Source organism: Microchirus variegatus (assembly GCF_963457635.1).
Source record: "Microchirus variegatus genome assembly, chromosome: 11".
In the NCBI taxonomy this organism is placed as follows: Eukaryota; Metazoa; Chordata; class Actinopteri; order Pleuronectiformes; family Soleidae; genus Microchirus; species Microchirus variegatus.
Genome location: NC_139812.1, coordinates 10,822,387 through 10,846,025, shown reverse-complemented (window position 1 = coordinate 10,846,025; position 23,639 = coordinate 10,822,387). Strand labels below are relative to the sequence as shown.

The 23,639-nt window shown below is 40.3% G+C and overlaps 2 protein-coding genes across 4 annotated transcripts in view; both read left to right on the top strand.

Annotated features, from left to right (window-relative positions):
- Positions 1–7,457, top strand: part of LOC310934330 (inactive phospholipase D5) — a gene marked incomplete at both ends in the record, with an annotated part of 46,308 nt that extends 38,851 nt beyond the window's left edge. The window contains 8 exons of the mRNA XM_083898025.1: positions 1,038–1,224; positions 2,315–2,423; positions 2,705–2,832; positions 4,328–4,525; positions 5,722–5,858; positions 5,975–6,140; positions 6,253–6,343; positions 6,910–7,457. Coding sequence (XP_083754151.1) covers positions 1,038–1,224; positions 2,315–2,423; positions 2,705–2,832; positions 4,328–4,525; positions 5,722–5,858; positions 5,975–6,140; positions 6,253–6,343; positions 6,910–7,457 — 1,564 coding nt within the window. The remainder of the gene's footprint in view (positions 1–1,037; positions 1,225–2,314; positions 2,424–2,704; positions 2,833–4,327; positions 4,526–5,721; positions 5,859–5,974; positions 6,141–6,252; positions 6,344–6,909) is intronic.
- Positions 7,458–12,183: 4,726 nt separating this feature from the next.
- cfap36 (cilia and flagella associated protein 36) lies at positions 12,184–23,003 on the top strand. Of its 3 annotated transcripts, XM_083897253.1 has the most exons (12): positions 12,184–12,515; positions 14,030–14,094; positions 14,203–14,304; positions 15,158–15,272; positions 15,363–15,450; positions 17,028–17,187; positions 17,572–17,664; positions 18,070–18,175; positions 18,341–18,528; positions 20,291–20,455; positions 20,744–20,836; positions 21,934–23,003. In XM_083897253.1, the coding sequence occupies exons 1-12, from the start codon at positions 12,410–12,412 to the stop codon at positions 22,015–22,017; spliced, it is 1,365 nt and encodes a 454-aa protein (XP_083753379.1). In that variant the 5' UTR covers positions 12,184–12,409; the 3' UTR covers positions 22,018–23,003. The 3 variants fall into 3 exon arrangements, with proteins under 3 accessions (XP_083753379.1, XP_083753381.1, XP_083753380.1); XM_083897255.1 differs by lacking the exon at positions 17,572–17,664; XM_083897254.1 differs by lacking the exon at positions 20,744–20,836.
- Positions 23,004–23,639: the final 636 nt, after the last annotated feature.

Sequence of the window (23,639 nt, the reverse complement as noted above, 5' to 3'; positions counted from 1 at the left end):
CTGCGCTGTTCAAATGAACCACACCTCAACCCAAACCCCCCCGCCTGCACCCCTGTCTCAAAAACCCAGTTGGCAGAAATCAATTTCTGGGCCAAACACAGAAAGACAGCAGTGAGCATTTGAGCTTGTCATTAGTTTCTATGCGGCTGCAGGTCTGGGTCTGCCAGAGCTAATCCAATTTGTTGACTCCAGTGGTAATGTCCTGGTCATTTTCATGCATGGTGGGGTAAAATGGGAACTGGAAAATGCATCAGGGAGGTCTGAGAGCCGCTGTTAGCCAGATCGCTTGACATCACACTTAAGCAGAAAGTGCAGGGAGATTCACAGTGATGTATAAAATAGAGTAACATGGAAAACAGCTCACATAGAGACGCATTTTTCACACCATTAACCATTTAGGTTAGGAGGTACATTTTTATGATGAAGCAAATAACCACAACAGCAATCTTCCACTGCATGTAATCTTCTCGATTTGACACAGAGATTTGTTTTTTCCACTATTCATGATTTATATTGTGCCCGCCGCCGCAAGTATAAGTGTATCACGTAGGACTGCTGATGATGACATGAAATGCACCATGTGATGGTGGTGTATATAAGAAACCAGCAGGAATACAGCAAATGTTCATCCTTTTCCCCCTGACTCAGTGAAATTGAATCTGTACAGCTGACTGCTCAAACCATCAGCCATCTCTTATTCTCAGCTTTCGCCAGAGGCAATCTATATACGAGACCCTAATGATGGTCTGGAAATCTTGATTTCTCTTATCAACACAGTATAACGATCCTGACACAGAGTAACAGCGATGCTTTGTCTGTCATTGAGTAGATTTTACTGGCTACGAAAGGAATAAAATCATGACTGCAAAAAATGTTCAAGCTCATCATAATTCTGCCACTGATGCGCATATATAATGCACACCATAATTTCTACTTTTTTACATTAATGATCATTTCTGTGGCCTATTCTACTGAATGTAAAAAGGTTTCTTCTTTCTTGTCTACAAACAACTTTTCTCTCATTTTCCTTTCCACAGAGTGGTGCTTGTTGAAAACATCCCAGAAGACATCTCCTATTTGGACAATGGTACAGCCCACCTGTCTCTCACAGTGGGTCTGTACAACTTACTGGACAAAGCTATCAGGGTTGTAGAAATAGTTTCCCCACTGTGGCTCCTGAACTCCTCCGATTATGAATCCAGCTTCCAGCCTGCTGCCAAACAGGTAAAACCATAGTGGACCAACAGAGACTTTACTGAATCTATGACGTCTGTTTTGCTTTATTTTACCACTATGTTGCCTCTAAATGGTATCTGTCTGCACTCCACCTCTACTCAGAGTTTTGGATTCACCTACAATAAGTAGATCGTTTTCACTTAGAATAAACACAAACTTAGAAATGTGATCACAAGCCTGTGTTCTTTAGGTATAATTATTCAAGTCTTCAATACATATTTGCTATCAAACACTGTTGTCAAAAACGTTGTTTTGATGCTAAAAAGCTACCTGGAATGATATATATATACACGCTGAGAATCAACTTATTCAAAGTATTACACAGACACAGGTTAGCTTGATTAGTAAGTTATCAAACCTAGTCAGATGTTTTGAACTCATGTTAGCTAGCAAATTTGCTATTATAGGCTAACTTAGTTGAAACAAAATATCAAGAAATGTTACATTAGCAAGACATACTTTTATCTTGACGTTTTTTTCTCCTCCTCCTCCTCTTTCTTCCTCTTTCTTTTTTCTGCCCCTGAAAGATAAGTCCTTTTTTGCAACATTTTTCCTGCTCCTAGCTCCTGGATGCACACTGCGCTGTGCACACGTTACTAGCTGACATTTCGAGCAGAGAGGAAGTAGCAAATTACATTCACTACACATGATTTTTTTGCTTTTTGTACAAGAATGTACATTTGAGGATATATGAATCATCACTCACATGGGAAAAAAAAAATATATATATATATATATATATATTTTTTTTTTTAAGTTAATTGCTCTTGGGGGCCCTCTAGTGGTCACAGAGCCCTAAGCAGTGGCTTGATTCGCTTATGCCTTGGGCCGGCCCTGCATTTGATCCCAATATTCAACCACAGCAACCATGTCTTAAAGGCCAAGTCCATGGTCAGACTGCAGATTATAACAAAACAGACGACTCGTTTCCCACGCGCATCATAGCTTTAACTTACCAGCAAGTTCACATGTTGTGTTGTATTGTACATTCACTTTCATGGTCTAATTAACCATAAAAACAAAGAAAGATCTTTATATCATTGCCACTGCATGGATGTTGTGTGTGTGTGTCCATTAGGGCAGAGCTCTGCTGTCCAGGCTGCAGGGACTGAAAGCAAGAGGAATCCAGCTGAAGATCTCCAGCGGCATGGTCGACTCCACTGAGCTCAGGATGCTCGCCAGACACAGTCAGCCCTCACTCTCGCCGTATTATACATTCTGTGTGTTTGTTTGTGTTCAAACATGCTGCAGCCAAACTCCTTCTGTTTAGTCTATCCTCTCTCTCTCTCTCCTGAGTCCGTTCAGTGTCTCATTCACTTGCCATCTTTTTTATCTGCCTTTCTGTCTGTTTATTCTGTAGATTTCCCTCTACGTTTTCCCACGTGTACCTTATTTTCACATCTTCTACGTTTGCGTTTCTCGCTGCTTTCTCTGGAAACCTGTGTTTCTCTTCATCTCATTTTTCTAGACGCTGAGGTCCATTATGTGAACATGACAGCGCTGACCAAAGGCCACCTCCTCTCCTCCTTCTGGGTGGTTGACAGGACACACATTTACATCGGGAGTGCAAGCATGGACTGGAGATCCCTGGCCACAGTACCATCACATCAACTAATACACACATAGCCTGCTCACACTGACATGGTTCCTCGTCCTGAACTACATGTTGAACCGGCTGGAGCATTCACACTAGAAATATTGTTTTTTATTGTCTTATATCATTAGGGGGCAAATGGGTGAAAATGGCAATGGCAGTTGTGTCCATAAGATGGAACTTTGGTGTCGCTTAACTAGTGTGAATGTGGGATGGTTCGCTGAGAGCACTGAGGTTCAGAACAGGAACCATGCTGGGTTTGCCAGTGTGAAGGAGCTAACAGAAACACCCCCACACAGTCCTGTACCACATTCTTTTAATTGCTTAAACTGTGCTGAACCTGAAAATGACCAAATCTAATTTTACATCATAGGTTATATAATCTATTTCCTTCTTCTTTAAGTAAAGCTTTGATAAAGTTTTTCTAGGTCACACACACATGTACAGCATTTTACAGTGAATAACCACTTTGACTCAGCAGTGAGGTTTAAGGCTATGTATGAGAGTATCTTTTTTAATATATCAGTGGATATATACTATGTTGGCATGTGCCATATGTGCACAATTGCACAGAGGTTATGTCTTAGATGGTAGCATCTCTTCCTCAAGTAGTTGTAAATCGGGGAGTGGTGATAACTGATAAGTCAGGGCGCGCAAGATGATGGCATCCAAAAATAGAAAGTGTCCGTCCTTTCATCTCTCTCTTCAAAGCAGAGTATCTGTGTTGCTTTATTAAAATCCAGACTCATTTGTTTGGCTTACTATCTATCTTTAGACACCCAAATATCAAAGAGGCTCAAATGAGTTGCAAAGGGCTCAGTGAGGCCAACACATTGTTAAAGTTGTGTTTAATGCAGAGGTGGAAAGTAACGAAATACATTTACTCAAGTTACTGTATTGAATACTTTTTTTGTGTATTTTGTAGTTTTTTAGTACAATTTAAAATCAGGATTTTGTATTTTGCTTGAGTACGTATTGACTCAAGTATTGTACTTAGTTACTTTATAAAAAGTAAAGTAACTAAGTAACTTTTAATTAAAGTACATTTCAAATCAACTACTTTTTACTTCTACTTGAGTAATATTTCATCAAAGTATTGGTACTTTTACTTGAGTACAATATTTTAGTACTATTTCCACCTCTGCTTTAATGCAGTGCAGAGATTCTTCAACGTAAAAAGCAGTGTGGATGATACAGTGCATTTCCAGTGTTAATATATGTGTGGGTTTTAGTCAGATAAAATAGGTAGAACAGATAAACTGTTGTGTTTTATTATTTTACTTTGTACTGCAGAGGGAAATAAAAGGAAAACTGACAAGAGTAGTTTGTTCAATTCCTTACTATTGCTTAAGGAGAGTTAAGTGTGAGCACTAAGCAGGCTGGTTGAAATGACATGGACAGGATATCTGATGGAAATAGGATTTTACAAATATTTGTGAATGCTGTCTGCCTCTGAAGTGACGGGATCTTACACAGGACTTGTTGTTTGTTGTCCAGAGGAAGGAGCTGGGTGTGATGGTGTACAACTGCAGCTGTCTGGCTCTGGACCTCCACAGAGTGTTCATGCTCTACTGGGGGCTTCAGTATAGAGACTTCATCCCCTCCTTCTGGTCCAAGCGCCTTTTCGCGCTCTTCAACAAGCACGAGCCTCTGGAGCTCACGCTCAACAGCACCAAGGCTCGGGCCTACATCTCTGTGAGTGTCATTTTCCAAAAAGAATACATATGCTAGCACTGTTCCAAACTTAAAATAACTGTGTGGGGTTTATCTTGGGTGTGCAAGCTCCTTAATTGTTAGTCCAAATATTTGCCGTGAGACGGTTTCCAACACAAATTTAGACACCGGTACGTGGGCTTGAAACTAAGAGACGCTCGAGCACAGCCACATCTCTAACGGAGGTGACACGGGGGAGTGCATTTTTCATACACAGAGCCTCTGCAGGAGTCTTTCACCATCGCCTGCTTCCTGGAGATTGAGTGATGGTGACGTCATCCTATACCTGCAGCAGTACCTGTGTTAAGATGAATGTCAACACACACACAAAAGCACTCACAGGGTACATCCATATGTGCCTGTCGACATGATGGCAAAAAGTCAAATTTAAATGTTGTGCTTCTACATTCAAGACGTTTCTCACATGTAAAATACATACACAGCATTCATAGTGAGGACCCTCGTAGACATAATGCAGTCCCTAGCCCCTTACCTTAACTTTAACCATCAGAACCCAACTAACTCTAACCATAAAACCAGGTTTTAACCCTGAAAAAGCCATTTAAAGATGTGAGGACCAGCCAAAATATCCCCACTTACCCAAAAATGTTCTCAAACCATAGGTTATTTGGTCCTCACTAGAGCTGAAACAATTACTCGATGAATCTATTATTAATCGATTGATTATTAATACGATTTTTAATCATAATTAAAATAAGATTTCTGATTGTGTTAGCTTAAAAGAATATTTTCTTTGTTTCTTTGCTCCATACAACAAAGAAATCATTAAAACTCAGTCATTTTGGTTTATGGACAAAAGAAGACATTTGAAAATGTCGTCATTTCCAGGTTTGACAAACACTGATCACTGTTTTTTTCTCTGACATTTTATGCACCAAACAGATGTTGATATTAAGTGGGGGGCCACATGTAATCGCCACATGTGATCGATCAATCAACCTTTTTTTGATATTAATACATCATTTTGCATTATAAATAGTATTATAAAGTATAGGTGTGATATCACACAATGAACAATGTTATGCATTATTCTTTTAACATAACATCTTCATGTGTCTTATACTGCATATTAGAGAGGAGTACACAGTCACTCGTTGGGCATTTTCTGTTCAGCCAACACCAAAGCTCGCTAATTGTCCTTCCTCTTCTGCCGACAGAGCTCCCCCGACGTTTTCATCCCCAAAGATCGCAGCACTGACCTAGAAGCCATTTCCTGGGTCATCCAAGAAGCTCGCCATTTCATATATATTTCCATCACCGATTACCTGCCCCTGCTCAGCAGCAGTGCCCTCAAGTAAGAACCGTGTCAGGCATAATTCATCAAAAGCACCAATGCCTTGCTTTGATCTCTCTTGTGCATGCCCATCTGGCGACGTGCCCGCAATTACTTGTCCGTGTGTGTGTGCCAAGGTACTGGTCTCGCATCGATGGCCTTATCCGGGAGGCTCTGATTCTGAGGAAAGTGCGGGTACGGCTGCTGATAAGTTGCTGGGAAAAGACTCAACCTCTTACGTTCAACTTCATCTGGTCCCTGAGGAGTCTGTGCATGGAACAAGCTAACTGTTCCCTGGAAGCTGTAAGTACAAGGTCACACTGTACCACAGTATTTACAACTCTGGAGACACACTTCATCAGTCCTTTGTGCGCCCACTGTGTGTCTCTGTGTGTGTCTGTGTCTGTGTGTGTAGAAGTTCTTCAACCCCAGAGTGCAGAGGGATGGCAGTCTCCAGGGAATAAACCATAACAGGTTCATGGTGACAGACAGAGCCATATATTTAGGTGAGCTCATCGACGAGACACGTTACACAAATTTAATTTTGTGGTTGGTGGTTTCTTTTCTGTCTTAGAATTGGATAAGAGGATCCATGCAACAATATGTGTATTGAATTACTTAAATCCTGTATTTAGAGCTCAGATATAGAGAGATTAGTGAAGTTTAGCGTAAATACTGGAGGCAGGTAGAAACTTTAAAGATACACCTACCGTCACCTCAAAAGTATATTAAGAGTGTACATATATTAAGACGTTTCATCTGCTATGAAATTGCACTTTAAAGCAAATGCAGAGAGGGAAGCTGACTGTTTCGTCACTTGCTTATCTTCTTTGTTGGTCAAGGTCATTTGAGGAGAATTGTTGATACTCATATTGTTGATATGGAATGTTCAACTAAAACAGACCCTCATTTTAAAATAAATGGAACTGCATATGCAGATATGTGTGGCACCACTGACCTTAGTATGGTATTGATCTGGTCTCTTTGTCAGATGTGGGATTGTGTGAATTCTACTTGTTTTTCAGTATCTTCTTTATTGTGCTGTCATATTTTCCCTCTTGTGTCATCACAGGTAACCTTGACTGGGTGGGGAATGAGTTTGCCTTTAACGCAGGAGCAGGTCTGGTGATCAGTCAGCCCGAGGGTGTCGAGGAGAGGAACTCCACAGTGGTGGAGCAGCTACGGGCCGCGTTCGACAGGGACTGGTTTTCGCGTTACACGCGCTCCCTGCAAGCCAATAAGGTCCCCGTCTGTAACAAGCACCAAATCAACAGGCTGGTGCCAGACAAAGGCAGCCACATAGACAATGGAGCAGTGCCTATCAGAACAGGCCAACACAATATTGGACCTGTGCCGATGAGAAACAGTCACAAAGACGATGGGCAGGTCTCGGTCAAGTCAAGGAACCATGACGACGGACTCGGCAAAGTTAGCCGCCAAGGCAAAAACGGATTGCTGCCAATTATAGACAGTTACCAGGACAGGGGACAAGTGAAAATAGGTCACCTTGATGACAGACAGGTGCCAAACAGGGGTAATAACCATGACAATCCAATAGAGCTGCCCAGTCAGTCAGCTGAGAGCAGCGGCAGCAGAGAGATCGCCAATGGATCACTGTGACGGTGAAGCACGGACGGATTCCTTTTCACCAAATACGACGTTTGGAGAACTGCTCTTTTCTGATGACAATGGACTTACAACACTGGGTGTTTGTAGCATTTTATTATTGTCATTTTTTTTTTAAAGAAAACAAACAAAACAATATGAAGATTTAAGTTATATTTGATTTGCTGGAACTGATAAATAATTGGAGGAACTCAGGTAGGAAAGTAGATCCTCCTCTGCAGTCTGACTCTTTATGAAAGAAACAAAACATTTCCATGAAGAGGAAATACTGATTAGTATACTGTAATCATTTAAAATCGTGCTACTTATTCAAATGTTTTCCCCCCTCGTTGAGCAAATGAACCAGATGAAATTGCTTTGATTGCCTAACTATTATTACTTGATTAATCACAGTCATCATTTATCGTCCTTTAAAAGGAGGATTTGCATTCCAATGCAGAGATGCTAGGCTTTTGTCTGCACGGAGCTGCACGAGCTGCGGAAAGAATTCGAGATCTGAAGTGGTGAAAGATTCATCTCTCAGCTTTTTCGTGCTGTTGATCTCTGTACGTGCCTCAGATACTCCCCGAATTATAATGGAACCTTTGAGCGCCCAGTTCACGTACTGTGAATTGCCATAACAGCCTACTTAAAAAAGATATACTACAACTATAACTCCAAACTTAAATCCAAGACCAAACCAGCCAGAAAACATAAATTTCATGGAAACAGTTGTACCTGGTGAAATGGAATAAATGGAGGGAGGCAGCCTCATTTGGCCCTAATATAGTAATTTATTCAACTGTATCACTGGACACAAGAATACAAAGCATTACATACTAATAAATTGCCACTTATTGGGAGCAACTTAAACCCACAGTTAACGAACTGGAACAGCAAAGGCATTGGTCAACTGATGTAACTGTTCAGTGTGTGGGATTTAGTGGTACAAGCATGCTGGAGAAACGAGAGCACAGTTTGGTTTGTCCACTCTGGGCTACAGTAGAAATATTGCTACATTTCTGCCATTACGCACATTTAATCTTAATACCGGTGCACATGTTCTGCTGTGGTGAAAACATCAAATATCTTCACACCTCCATCCTTCATTCCGATGTTTTACACTGATGGGAAAGGGGCTATCGATCTGAAATGGTCCTTGGACATGATCTTAACTGGTGCCATATACAAATCATAGGAGAAGATGGTTATCTATGGCATACAGTGTTGTGACTTAATGAACAAATACTAAGGCATCAGTTTGAAGAAGGGGCCAGAGGCCCTGTCAGCCGGATCAATACGATGAATTTTTAACAGCGCTTGACAGTTGCTGCAGTTTAACCTCAAGGACACTGTTGCCTGTGTAATGTCATGGCTGTGACAGATGACATATACAGTACATTACCTTTTAACACATGGAATCAAACCTTACAAATACTATATTGTTCGTTAAAGGGAGGAAAGGGTTAATTTATAGTCGCCTGTAGTAACTTTCATTTGCATTTTGAATGACTGCATGTCACCTTGAGACTTCTACCCAATCTTTCAGTGCAACCTATAGCAACAGTGCTTGCAGATTTATATGGTAGAGGCATTTTTAACTTCCAAAGCCATTAATCAAGGAAAACATAAACAGAGGGCGCTGCATAGTGTGCGTCTACACCAACAGCTTGCAGGGTTTAATCAGTTCTTTGTCAAAATTATGTTAGCTGGATGAATTAAATAATTCATTTCTGCTGGAAAACACACAGTCATTGTTGTAAAAAAAATGCCAAACGGAGGCAACGGGTTGTTTTATCATCCCAAAGTCAATCTGGTTTTTAAGATGAAATGCTGTTCCATCTTCAAACGTCTTCTCTGATGTTAAATTGTTCAGCTTCTGGATTAATTTTAAGACTCAACAAAATGTGTATATACAAGGTTTTTTTTTTTTGTCTGACATTTAGTGGACCAAATGGATTAACTGATTAATCTATTTGTTAAACGGCAGCTTAATCGATAAAAATAATCGCCTTAAAATAATGTAGAGTGAGATTTTTAGTGGACACAATTTAAGGTCTAATCTTCAGTATGGTGTGCAGCACAGACGGGTTTGCGTGTGGTGATGTAAGCCACTGCAAAGACTCTATATGCTATCACATATATGTGATCTCTGCAGCACAGACGTGTGCACTTGAACCACTCACACCAGTGGAATAACAAACGTCACACACACTCACATGTTATCATCTGCATTCTGGTCATGATGGATAACTTCTGCCATCTAGAGGACGTCAAGAGAAGGGACATTTCGTCACACTAAATATGACAACAACAAAAAAGATTAAATGTGTAACTAACACACAGAAGACACATTTAAATGTACTTTATTTGCTGCTGTATATGTGCACTTTAAGTCCTATAAATTAATTCATAAAGCAAACACGGCCACCAGTCATTTGTAGAAACGTGTATGTACACAGAATGAGTAGAAGTTGATGAGTATTATCTCAATCACAGTGTCCATGTATTTTATTGTAAAGCACTATGTCTCCATGGTGTGTTGCTTGTAATCTGTACTTTGATTCACAACATTATGCTGCTATTATATAATATGTGAGGGTATTGGATGCTGCTAACACACCCTCTCACCCAGGTCTGTGTGCAATTTGCTTTTTTCTATTTAAAGGAACATTTCTATTTTTAAAAACAATTACTTTTTATGAAGTTAGCATGGAACAGGACTATACCTTTAATGCCCCAATTTGCAAGGGAAAGTCATCGTAGATGTTGAGGTTTGAAATCGGCATCTGTTTACGAAAAGAAAATCCATGCAACAATAACATGTTACCTGTTATGCACTGACAGCTGCACATCCCTTGACGTCAGATTGGATACTCACTGGATTTGAGATCGTTGCATATTAAAAAAAAAAAAAAAAAAAAAGGTGATGCTCACGAAAAGCTTTTAAATGTTGCCTATGTTTAATTCTGTTCTTTTTTTATTTTATTTTTGGGCATGACTGTTGCTTGCATGCCTTTGCCTTTATAAACTGTGCACAGTAGCCATGAGCCTTTCTGGAGATTATGATACCATAAACTCTTATATACCTTTAAAAATGCAGATGGGAATGTATATTTATTGAATATCCTTGTTCATGCACACAACTGAATTGTTTGATCCCTACATTTTTACTCTTAATAAAAAAGAAGTACTCTCATCCTTTGTGTTTCTCCTTGTGTTTTGTGTGTTTTTGTGTGTGACACAAAGACTGTTGTTGATTAAAACCAAGTGGCTTATTTACTCTACAAGTTAATCCTGAGTGCATCACTTCTGAATCGACCTGAAGCAGAGAAGCATCATGTTGATACGGGGGACATATTGACACACTTTTGGGCAGAAAAATGACCATTTATATTTATATTCATCTTTGATTCATGAGTTTACACACAGAGGGAACACCAATGTGTTAATATCTGAAGATGATATGATTGATTATGATTATTTAAAAATTATAATAAGAAGAATAAATCTGTATTTATTACCTTACTGGCATACGGAATTCAAATATTATTGCAGAGTTTTACAATTTATGGTTGGCATCAGTGAATTACAGTTTGGTAATAAGACAACTGTGAATGAAGTTTAAGATTAGGGTGAATAGAGGCAACATAATGGAAATAAATAACCGAGAACAAGGGATGAGGAGAAGAAATTACTATTAGCAGGACGATTTATGAAGTATTGCATGATTGATTCCAGAAGAAGGCAGCAATGCAACGAAACTAACTAACTAACTGAGTCTACATGTATGACCAGTGTTGTAATACAACATAAATACAAATACTTAAGTACAAAATTCACGTATATTTACTTTACTTTGTCATTTATATGTTTAGCAACTTTTACTTTTAATCCACTAATTGTCATCTAACTGTCTTTGTTACTTGTTACTACCAAATAAAATCAGAAGAAGAGTTGGTATTATTGTCTGTATTTATATAGAGCTTTTCTACACTCTTAGAAATTACAGTGCTAAGTAGAACCATATAAGGTTCTTTGGCTTTTTTACACCAAGAACCCTTTTAAAATCCTTTAGGGTTCTCTGGATCAAAATGGTTCTCCATGGAACCATTAATGTTACCAAGAACCCTTGAAAAACCCTTTCTTCAGGAAACTGTTTTTCAGAAGCAAATTGTTCAAGGTTGTTCTCAGCCCTTGTAGAAGGACCCTTTTGGAACCCTTATTTCTAATAGTGTATCTTGAGCTGCTTTGCACTAGTTTTGCCATTCACCCATTCACACATCTTACACATCCATTCACATGCTGTAACATGGGATTAAGTGTCTTGCTCAAGGACACGTATAGACTAGCAGAGCAAGGAATTGAACCCACAACCTTCCAGTTGATAGACAACTCACCCTACCACTGACCTACCACTTAAAAAAAAAATACTTTTACTTCTAAAACTCAAGTACATTTTCGATCAGAAATTGACTTTTGATACATAAGTACAGTAAATGTCATATACTTTAAGACTTTTACCAAAGTACTATTATAAAAAGTGACTTCAACTTCTACCAAAGTCATTTTATGGTAAGACACTTTTTCCTCCAGTATCCCTCACTGGGATCTACTGTATAACCTGACATGTCTGGACCAGAGCCTGGACTCAAGCAGCAGCTCACTGACGTAACTGTTACCCTGGCAACCGATTAGGCGTCATCACTCTCGCCTGCAAATTCATGAGTTCGCATATTGTCTCCTCTCCCTCTCGGAGATCGTCCAGTGAACATGGTGAGGAAGAGCAGCCGCTGAGTCGCAGCTTCGGAGCCTGGTTTATGAAGCACAATAAACCAGATGTCTGTTCTCGTCTCTTCGGGCTGTTTGCGTTCGTGTCGACCTGAACAACATCGCCGTGCGAAGACTGCTGCTTCTGCTGTTGTTGTTGTTGTTGCTAACGTTCCTCCTCCTCAGCTGCAGCCAACATGGCTGAGGATGACTGTGAATGGGTTGTGGAGAGCATCGTTGGCTACCTGGGAAGTCCCGAGTGGCTCATTCCTGTCACGGATTTTATGGAGAACAAATGCACAGGTAAAATAAAAGGACTGTCGCTCTTGAATGTGCACACACACACACACACAGAAGTGTGTGAACTCTAAACACGCTGCGGTGGCTAAGCTAGCTAGCTAACTTGTGCGTGTTTTGACTGTGTTTGACGTTGTTACAGAACATTGAATTGATTTTACCACATGATAAATCCAAACTTTAACGAATATGTCGAGTTAATCAGAATTTCAGGACATTTGTCTCCGCATTTAGCCACAAAGTACACACGCTCTATGTTGAAAACAATGCCAAAACAGTTAGCTCGGTAGAAACCAGGGATGGGACGATACCACTTTTTTTTGTGTCAGATACCGATATCACAAACTCGACTATCTACAGATATTATTTTAGACCATTCATTATTTTAAACTATGAATCTTTCAAAAACACATTTGTGCTGAGTCATTTCAAAGACACAATTCTCCAACTGCGTAACACATATTGTTGTAACAAAAAAGAAGAAATAAACAGTGCAAGCATGACTCAGCTAAAATACTTTTGCTGATTTAGCTGTGCATATTGAAGCATGCGAGTTATAAAAGTTTTTATACCATTAAATATATCATGCTGTATTTAAACACTGTTGAAAGGTTACATTTACAGTAGTGATTGTCATTCTATAGAGAAAGGCTGTTTGGTTCTCAAAGTGTGGCCCGCTAGCCAGTGGCGGCCCGCAGAAACATTTCTGGCGGCCCGCAATGAATTATAGTTGATAGTTTTAATCCAGGAGCTACAAAGCTTATTAAATGTTTATTGGACATTACTGGATACAGAAAAACAATTGTAAACTGTTTAACTGCAATCTGGTCATTACAATTATTAGTATTTATTAAAATAAATAAATAATTATTAACAGGATTTCTTTCTGGTTTTTTTCCTTTGGCGGCCCTCAGTCCAATGTTGGGTTCCTAAATTGGCCCTCAGGTATCAAAACCCCCTTTTGGCCTGACAAGTATATGTGTCAGGCCAAACAAAACACAGAACTCATTCATTTATTCATTGATTTTGTTCATATGAAACAATATAGACTCAATAGTTCATCAGGACATAATGAAAAATACAAAAAAAGGAACTGAGAAAGACGATATAACAACTAGAACTAGGCAATAACTCAGTTTAAGTTTCTAACAAAGTTTATGCATTATGCAAACACCCTTTCGGGCAGATTAAATGATATGACATTTATTGACTTTGTAACTATTATGCAGTTTTGCTTGATCGTTATTGTTTGTATGTATGTTCTCCTTTTTCTTCACTTCAGAGTCTTTTTTATCGATAGTTGTTCCCCCCCCCCCCCAAAACTAAACAGCATACAAATTGTGCACATTTACACTATGTGTACACTATGTTTAGTTTAGTGTGTTTTTAGCGCGTCATACTTTGCGTTTTGTTTGCACGGGTTACAGTGTTTGTGTGCTTCTTTGTGGTTTGTACATCCTCATGCTATACATCTTTTATGAATGAATGAATAACGTTATTCATTTGGTTTTGCTTTTTAGTTTTTGATGATGAAGATGAAAATAAGTTGTCCTACACAGAGATCCACCATCAGTATAAGAAACTGGTGAGTACAGTCTTTGCTCATTTCCTCATGGGTGGTTTTATGTTGCTGATTACACAAGTGAAATGAAGTGCATGTGGCTTAATGAATGAAACTGAAATAACATTACAGGTGGAGAAGCTGTTAGAGAATTATATGCAGGAGGTTGGGATCAATGAGCAGCAGTTCCTGGATGCGTGTACATCTCCTTTTGCCAAGTCCAAAACTCTGCAGGTATCACTCCTCACACACCGCTGTCTGCCTGCCACTTACTGAAATAGAAATTGAAACTCCAGTTTGCGTTAGGTATGGGATGATACCACTATCACAAACTCCAGTATCTACTGATACCAATATTAGTCCAATACAGCCATGTTAGAGAGGATGCTTTAAAAGCACAACAGGGTGAATTTAACTTGAGATATTTATTTTAATCTTGCACCAGCTACAAAATTCAGTTGTTCTAATGTTATACACGTTGCTAGCAGCAATCCCACACTGTCTAGGCATAAGTAGATTTATAAGAAGATGATTCTAATAAGGTTTATTTGAAGTGTTGCTCGAGGGTAGAGTAAACAGTTTAATGGAGACAAATTATTTAATAGGCAACAGAATGTTGGCATGTCTTCATGGCACACTTCACTGATGATGACTGGCATCAGAACAAAGCACATGTTTAAATATCAGCACTCACATATGTTGTGCATAAAGTATTTTCGAATCACTGGAGGCGCAGTGTTTGTTGAAGCCAAAATGTGTATTCAAAATATAGTTTTGGATTAATTATCATTTATCTTATTCTACAGATTGAAGAGAACATCTTTGTTTCTCACATATCTGCACAAATATCACACAGTATTCATTTTAAATTTGTTTCTTGAATGAAAAAGAACAGTGACCAGTGGCATACAAGATACAACGATGCATGCCATTTCCATATCCAGTGATATAAGCGCAGTGCTACACAGTGTCTATTTTCTTTAGATACAATTCAGGGGTATTCATGAAGAAGAAAACTGTTTGTTCATAGTGTCATTCATTCATCTTGTGGGTGAAATGACGTTTCATTATCTTCTATGTTGTTCAGTCTGTGTTCCAGCCAGTCCTGGCTACAGATGACTTCCAGCTGTTTCGCTCACTGATGGTTCAGAAGAACACAGAGCTGCAGCTTCAAGCCCTCCGGGTCATCAAAGAAAGAAATGGTACGCCGGACACTGACAGATGTAAAATGTACACACACTCGTGTGTGTGTAATAAGCCTTTTGTAAATGTGTGTGTGTGTGTGTGTGTAGGGGAGCTCCCAGAGTGTCTGACCGATGGTGTGGATGTGATGACGGAGTTAGAGCAGCAAGAACTGAAGATCCTGCAAGAGGTTCTCAAGTGAGTCTCTCTCTCCATCTGTCTTTTAGTTTATATATATATGTATATATATATACGTATATATGTATATTATATATGGAGGCAAGTAGTTAGTTGATTAATAACCAAGTAGTTCAGTCATAAATTAATGAGATGTGATTTTTGTGTTCATGTTTTCTTTCATTGCCTGCATGTGCCCAGCTTTCTAAAAGCTCCTGCCACTGCTCTCTAATGGGATTTTGCACATGGCAGCCTCAATAAGTAGAACACATTGAGTCTAATGGAGCCTCAGTTAAGCTCCTTAGGTTTCCAGCTAATTTAGGTTGGAGAGATTGACACCAAACAAGAAACTGAGAAAATAGTAATTTTATCCCCTTTGTCTTCCCGGGGCTATAATTTGGCTGCTGATCAGAAACAGTTTTATCCAGCATTTCCATATATGTCAGTACTGGTTAAGGTTCATCTCAGTTTCATCTGGAAAATGAATGTAGTTTGTTCTGTAAGTTTTCTTACAAGATAAGCTGACAATGCAAGGCTTTGTATGCAACTGTCGTCCCTGCGTCCATCAGATTGTTCTATGGAGTGATTGTTGTCCTCAGTCCCAACTGCAACTTGCAACACACCTCAATAATCTTAATGATCTGTCATTGATGTGAATAATTTGAGTTTAAAGTTGAATTTATATTATTTTATTATATGATATGATATATGAACGCAACAGTATAACATTAATTAGAGCAGTGACTCTCACATTTTCAATGTGGGGATTAACTTTTTAAAGATGTCTGTGCATACTACATACTTTTTTACTTTTTTACTACACCAAGTATTATTTTCACTGGCTAAAGCAGACATTTCCAAGAAGTATGTTTCAGTCAGTCAACTGGATGTTGTTTTAACGGCCACATAAGCAGGTGAAATGATTGTGTTTAAAATACTGAAATGCAGCTTTACAGTCATTTACTCAGTATCATCACACTGTGCTCTTGTTGACGTACACAAAAGCCAATTACTAAAGCGTATATATTTTATTTTCATTATTCACACGTTCTTGGCTCCAGCTGGATAAGTGTGAGCATCTTTGAAGCTTTATGGCAGGGTTTCTCACTCCTGGTCCTGAGGAGCCACTGTCCTCCATGTTTTAGGTGTTTCCCTGCTCCAACACATATGTATGGTTAATATCTTAAATGTCATAATGACATGCTGATCCTGTTCAGATTGTCTTGCAATAAGGACAGTTATAGACTCATCCACTTCTTGCTCTTTTACTCAGTCTCTTCCTCTACCTGTGCCTACTGGTAAATCTCCTTTAAGACAATCAAAGTTGTTAGATAATTCAATTAAAGGATTTGCATGTGGTGTCCTGGAGAGCAAGCCTACACCACATGGAAATCCCTGATGTTCTTGTCTAATTCTACTATCTATTCCATTGGTGCCAGACGTTTAAAGGCTAAATGGACAATATCATCACCTGGTGAACCCAAGATTAACGTGGCTATTATCACACCTGGGATTCCACGCATACACACATGCAAATGTAGCAGGATCACTGGGCCTTATGTTGAACGGTTCTTCTCTCCCCGCTGCTCTGACGTCAGAAAATCAAAAGAGGAATATGACGAGCAAATGAGCAGGAGGCTGCTGCTAGAGGAGGAGCTCGGTTCTACCTCCAGCTGCCGCCCAGATAAGCCAATGGTCGAGGGCAGTGAATCCACGAATGCCATTTCTGCCTCGAGCCAGAAAAGTAACACTGCCAAGGTAAGACATCACCGACTGTTGCTGCAGATCAAGATCTTTGAATCAGCTAAACCACGGTTCCTCACTCCTGGTCCTGGGGAGACACTGTCCTGCATGTTTAGGTGTTTTCCGTGGTGTGTTTGAGCAGGAAAAATATCTAAAACATGCAGGACAGTGACTCCCCAGGACCAGGAGTGAGAAACCCTGAGCTAAAAACATACGTCAACATACATGTGCTGCTCAAACACAAACCCTTTGACTCCAACTTTTGTGTGTGTGTGTGTGTGTGTGTAGCGCCTCATGCTATCAATGCTTAGCAGTTATCGCCCACTACCTCTTCCGCCCTTAAGCCCCTCCCCCATGTCAAACTATATGTCATTAATGTGGTATTTATTCCATGTTAAGGCCAAAGCTGAGGAGAGTGGTGAAAACAGCAGCATCAGTAATGGTCACCGCACACCACTATTGAATGGAAACACAGCCACTGAATATATTCTGGTAATTTTTACACAGCCGTGTGTACGTACGCCACACAGTTTCCTGCTCGGTCTGAGTATGCATCTGTTCCATTTGAGCTGACTGTAACTTTTAAAACAGACAAATCTGGACTTTCTCTGACACCATATTATCATACGTGGTGTACTTTCAAAAAACCAAGGTGTTAGTGCATCCTGAGGACACATGGAAACTGTTTCATAGCCTCCTGTCGTAGCTCTGTAGATTTAATGCTTGTAAATTAGTTTGCACATGTTCAATTCAAAAATGTATTTTCAAGACAGTAAAAAAAAGTAGGGCGTGTGTATTTTTTTGTTTTCTAGCATTTTGCAATAGCGGGCTGAATTTGATGCAGCGATTGTGTCATCTGTGCAGCATGTGTCAATGCCTGTGGGTCATTTCCTCCAGGTAAACGGTAACCCTGTCCGAAAAGAGGAGAGGAAGACCGCTGTCCCTGCAGGTGGACAAGAGAAAGGTGCAGCTAAAAGCCAGGCCTCATCGAAATTCAGCCCAGGTAACTCAGAAGTGCAATGTGTTAATTAAAACTCCCCCCTTTACCACTACTGTTTTCAAATCCTCATTATAAGGAAAGTGTTCCTTACAGGCCTTTTATAGAGTGAGGATGTATTGGATTTACTCCACCAATAGCTGCTAAACTGATCCAAGCATGCATGTTCAGATGTTGGCAGCAGCAGCGTGGAGTCCAGAGTTCTTCCAGCAGTGAGAGGTCCAGTAAAGTGCGGCGAGTCCTCCACCAGCGCCAGTCTACATACCAAGGAGCACAGCAGCAGCAGCAGCAGCCAGACTGCAGTAGCGACGTGGCTCGAGGAGGCGCACAGAGAGGCCGGCTTCTCTAAACCATTCACTGTGAGTCTGTGAGTCTGCTGCTATTACCAGAGTGTTGTGTACATCTTGCAACATCTTGGTCCCGCAACAGCAAAAAAAAAAAATCACTGAGCAGTGTCCTTCATACAAGCGTGTTTGACAGATTTAAACAGCAAAAAAATTACAACTACCTTCAACTTAACCCTTTAACACCTAAGCCTCAAACTGTCAGTCTGGACTTTTTTGCTTATTTTAAGCATAAATAAAATGGCCACCAAATGTGCAGTTTTGGTTCATTCATGGTTTAAGGACCCTTGATGACCTGGTCTTAACCCTTTAAAGTAGTCACATTATACCCTATTTCTGCAAGTTAACCTTGTTCCATGGTGTCCAAATGAACATGTCTGTGACATGCTTTGGTCAAAATACCATAAGGATGAAGCACCAGTAGCAGTTCAATCACCCTGCCAAAACAGCCCTGTTCAGAACACTCGGTTAAGTAGTATCTCTTTAGGTCCACCTTAAAAAAAAAAGTAAAACGAAACTTAAGGGACAGGAAATGACATCAGCCACAGAGGCTACTGGGAGCTAACAGCAGATCGCATTTGGAAAAGTGATCATTTGCAGGCTCCGTGCCTGCTGGAGCCTGCAAATGATCACTTTGTCGTCATATATAACATGTATCCACTGGACAGATAAATCCTCTGAGGTTGGAAGTTTGTGTAGGACTCTGTGCTGCACTGTGGAGCCAAGAATAGAACTTTTCACGGACTTCCCATTTTCGGATACCATTGCCCTCGCCAACACTGTCGCGTGTTTTACGGACAAAACGGACAAAACAATTCCAGGCATTGAGCGCATTGTGACGTCCCAGTGAGAGCGGAAGTCAACATCGTGTGTTTTATTTCCTGTATTTAGACTGAGGAGGACCACGAAAACACGAGTGAGTCATCTTTTTTCACACTTTGCCGACTGATAGGGTCTCTAGAGTCCCAAATATAGGTATTACAATTATTAAAAAGTTGAATTTGCATAATATGTGCCCACTGAAAGTATCGCAGACGCCAGGTTTGCGCAAGCACACTTTGAGTTATCGTAAATTACGCTACGGTTTGTGCCTTGGGAAAAATTCCAACAGTTTCTGAAAGCTGAAAAGTTCCAAGTCAAAACCAAAATGTGGTTATTACGGTATTTTCACTTTCGCTGTTGCAGGAAGCCGGCAAATGAAATTGTCTTTCAATCAGTCTTTCAATCAGTGAGAGTTGGATAAACACCTGTAGGTATTTTCCATTTTTTGCCCTGTTTGTCTCGATGTCCAAAACTCAAACAAATGTTATTTTAAATTTCAAATTTAACATGCAAAATCTGGTGTTCATGTACAACTACAATACAACATTTTGTTTTTCTTCATTTTTAAATTGTTAATACACCACTTTATAACATGCAGTAAATTGTAAATAACTCCCAGATATAAAAAAAATTGGGCAAAACATTTACTCACAGGACATTCTGGCTCCTTAATGGTTTAAAATAAGCAAAAAAAAAAAGGCTTATCTGTCTTCACTGATCTAATGACCTGTTCAGGTTTGAACAACCTGTCCTGAATGCGTTGTCAGATCCAATCACAAGGACCATGAACGCTGTCCATCCTCAGGATAGATTAGAGACAAACTTGTCTCCTCCACTGATGTTTGTCTGATACACGGGGTTTTCTTTATTACACACTAATTAGGTCTGAACGGGGCTTAGGTTGTACTTACACTTCACCTGTTTCACCCTCCCCTCCTCCTCTTCTCCCCCGCAGGAGTTGACAGCGTCTCAGCAGGAGCAGCTCCAGCAGAGGGCAGTGTACCTGCGGCAGCAGCGGGACAAGCTGCACGCGCTGAAGAAAGAGCAGCAGAAAACCAAGCAGACGGCCTCCTCGGATGAGGCTCCCTCCAGCCCCACACCAGCGCCTCCCACCACCCCGGTAAATACATGGTCTGTTCCTTCCAGAAAAAGGTCAAAGGTCGGGATTTGTGGGCAGATTGAATACCTGTTGAGTGTATTTCCGTGGTGTTTCAGATGGAATATTCGGCTCAAATTGAATTTGTGATCATCATTTTTGAGTTCCCATTTATTTTACCATTTTAACTTAACACAACATCTTACACCTGTTTTTCTTTCTCTTTTCTTTCCTTCCTCTTGACTTATATATTGGGTTCTCATTCTTTTACCCCCCTTTCCTGCCTGTGTTTAACTTGGTCTGGCCTGTCAGGAGGCAGTGGGACAGTCCCAGAGGAATGGGACCTGTCCCCCTCCTCATCCTCTTCCTCCAGCACAAAACTCCACTAACCCCTCCAAACAGAAGGTGATCTATCAGCTGCCTCTCCCCGATGTGTGCACACTTGATGGCTGACGTGTTGCTGTGTAGTGCTCCGCTCTCCCCTTTTTGCTTTTGTTGTGCTCTGTCTCTTTAAATCCTGCAGCCTGGCCCCTTTTACTCCTGTTAATTGCATATTAAATTCACAAAGTTAATCATTCATTCATACTGTGGATATTTACATTGCACTCACTGAGGAAAAAAATGCAGTATGTTGTGATGATCATTTACCTTTTTGAATACCCTTAAAAGTGTGGTGTTGAAACATCTGCTGCTTTTATTTAGTTTGACAGTTAAAGGTCCAGTGTGTAAGAGTCAATAAAATCTAACAGTGGGACTGCAAAGAATGACAAACAGAGGACTCTAAAGCTGTGTTTCTGTGAGAACAGTAACTTAAGCAGGGTGTGCACTTTGCCCAATAGCGTACCGTACCATTACTCTGGTATCCCAAAGGAAGGGTTCTGAAAAATGCGATTGTTGGGGCTGGTTATTTTGGTACTATTTCTAATGGAAAAGCCAAAAAAATGTGTACTGTACAGAACCAAACTGTTCCATACTGCTCAATCCTGTAGAAACACAACAGCCTCTTTAAAGCAAGGCCCTTGTCCGACGCACACACAGTATAAGACATGGTTCTTCAATCCTGGTCCCAGGGGACCCACTGCCATCCATGTTTTAGAGGTCTCCTTGCTCCAACACACCTGATTCAAATGTTCAGCTCATCAACAAGCTCTGCAGAAGCTTGAGCATTTGAATCAGGTGTGTTGGAGCAAGGAAACTTGCAGGGCAATGGGTTTCCAGGACCAGGATTGAAGAACCCTGGTAAAAGATGTGTATTCTGAGGCTATGAAAACCAAACAAAAGCCTTTACACACTTAAAAACCAACATACTTATGACTAGCATATTCTCTTTCTACCAGTAAACCCTTCTAAATGTTACATACTGGACCTTTAATACATTTCTGCAGGTGTGCTTTTTTGTATTTTAGAACTCTTCCTCAACCTCAGCATTGTGACACAAGCCACTGTCAGTGGTGGTCATGATGTCATCTGCCAGGTTGCTGACTCTTGGTCTCTTAACACAGGAGATATCTGCTGAGGAGAGAAAGAAGCTCCAGAAGAGAAAACATCTGGCTGACAAACTGAAAGAGGAAGTGATCAAGAAGTAACTCCCCCTCCTCTTCCAAATGCCAGTATTCTTGTTCATCTTTGCTCCTGGAATCAAATGCACAACTTCCTTTGCCACCAGGCAGATAATTCACTCCATGTAAACACATTTCAGGGTGGGGTGTTTTTTGTGTGTGTCCCAGAAGAAATATAAGAGGTATGAGAATTTCCTTCACTCGTGTTCTTTTCATGGCCACCTATCTTGTTTTTATTGTACCAGAATGTGGCAGTCTCCACTCTTAACCTGTAACCAGGGTATTCTCAGACCAAAAACACGAGGACAAGTGAAATGCAGGGAGACGAATCAGACAATAATATTATCTGACTGTAACTAGACTGAAGCACAGGACCCGTTATGGCTTTGATTTGACTTTCACTCATTTGCCACCAAGTGAACAATATTTACTCTTGACACTTAGGACTGTCTAAGACAGGGTTTCTCACTCCCAGTCCTGGGGCGCCACTGTCCTTTATGTTTTTGATATTTCCCTGCTCAAACACACCTGGTTCAAATGGTCAGCTCTTCAGTAAGCTCTGCTGAGGCCTGATAAAGAGCCATTTATTTGAATCAGGTGGATTGGAGCAGGGAAACACCTAAAACATGGAGGACAGTGGCTCCCCAGGACAAGGAGTGAGAAACCCCGGTTCAAGACAAAGTGCAAGGTTTGAGTGATATGTCCTCAACCAATTCACTCAGTGGAGTAAACCCTGTAGCAAATCAGCTAACGACCCTGATTCGATGAGAGTCTCATGTTAAGTTGAACACATCATTAGCTGGGTGGTAATGTCTACCGTCATGTCATGTTTTCCTCCTGTTATTACGATTCACGGAGGGAGGAGTCAGCGAACACTGTAGCAGCTCATTGTAGTCGGTGAGTCATGTGGAAGTGATCGGGACGATGTCACTGTGAAAAATGTTCACAAAAAGAGAAGAGCATGTCGCTTTCTACTAGGAATACCATAATATGCAGTCTTCACTTTAAGCAGTCATGGTGCAGTTTCTATGTAATATTGTTATTACATAGTGTTATTAAGTATGCTGTTTAATAAATCACATTTTATAGAAACTATGTTGGGATGCCCGAGTTTGAATATATGGAACCTGAAGCTATTTCTGTGATACACTTGTTGCAGGGTTTCTCACTCCTGGTCCTGAGAAGCCACTGTCCTGCATGTTTTAGGCGTTTCCCTGCTCCAACACACTTTGCTTCAGCAGAGCTGACCATTTGAATCAGTTGTGTTTGAGCAGGGAAACGTCTAAAACTCGCAGGACAGTAGCTACTCAGGACCAGGAGTGAGAAACCCTGATAGAGTATTGATTGAGCCTTTCTTTCCTCCCTGTAGAAAGCTAACAGCAAAATGGTATTATTTTAAGAATTGCTGTGGCAAGTCTTAGGAGATATTCCCAAAATATAACAATTTTCAACTAATTAAAAATATTCCATCCCCAGCATTGGTTTATTCCATCTTGTATCCAAATCAGCTATTAAATCAAAGCTCGATTCACAATTTCAGTGTCAGGGTCACATTTAATTCCAAAACTTATCAAATTCATACAAATGTTAAGAATGGATAGTGGTAGTAAATGCACTTGGTACAACATCATCAGTGGAGTGCATGTTGT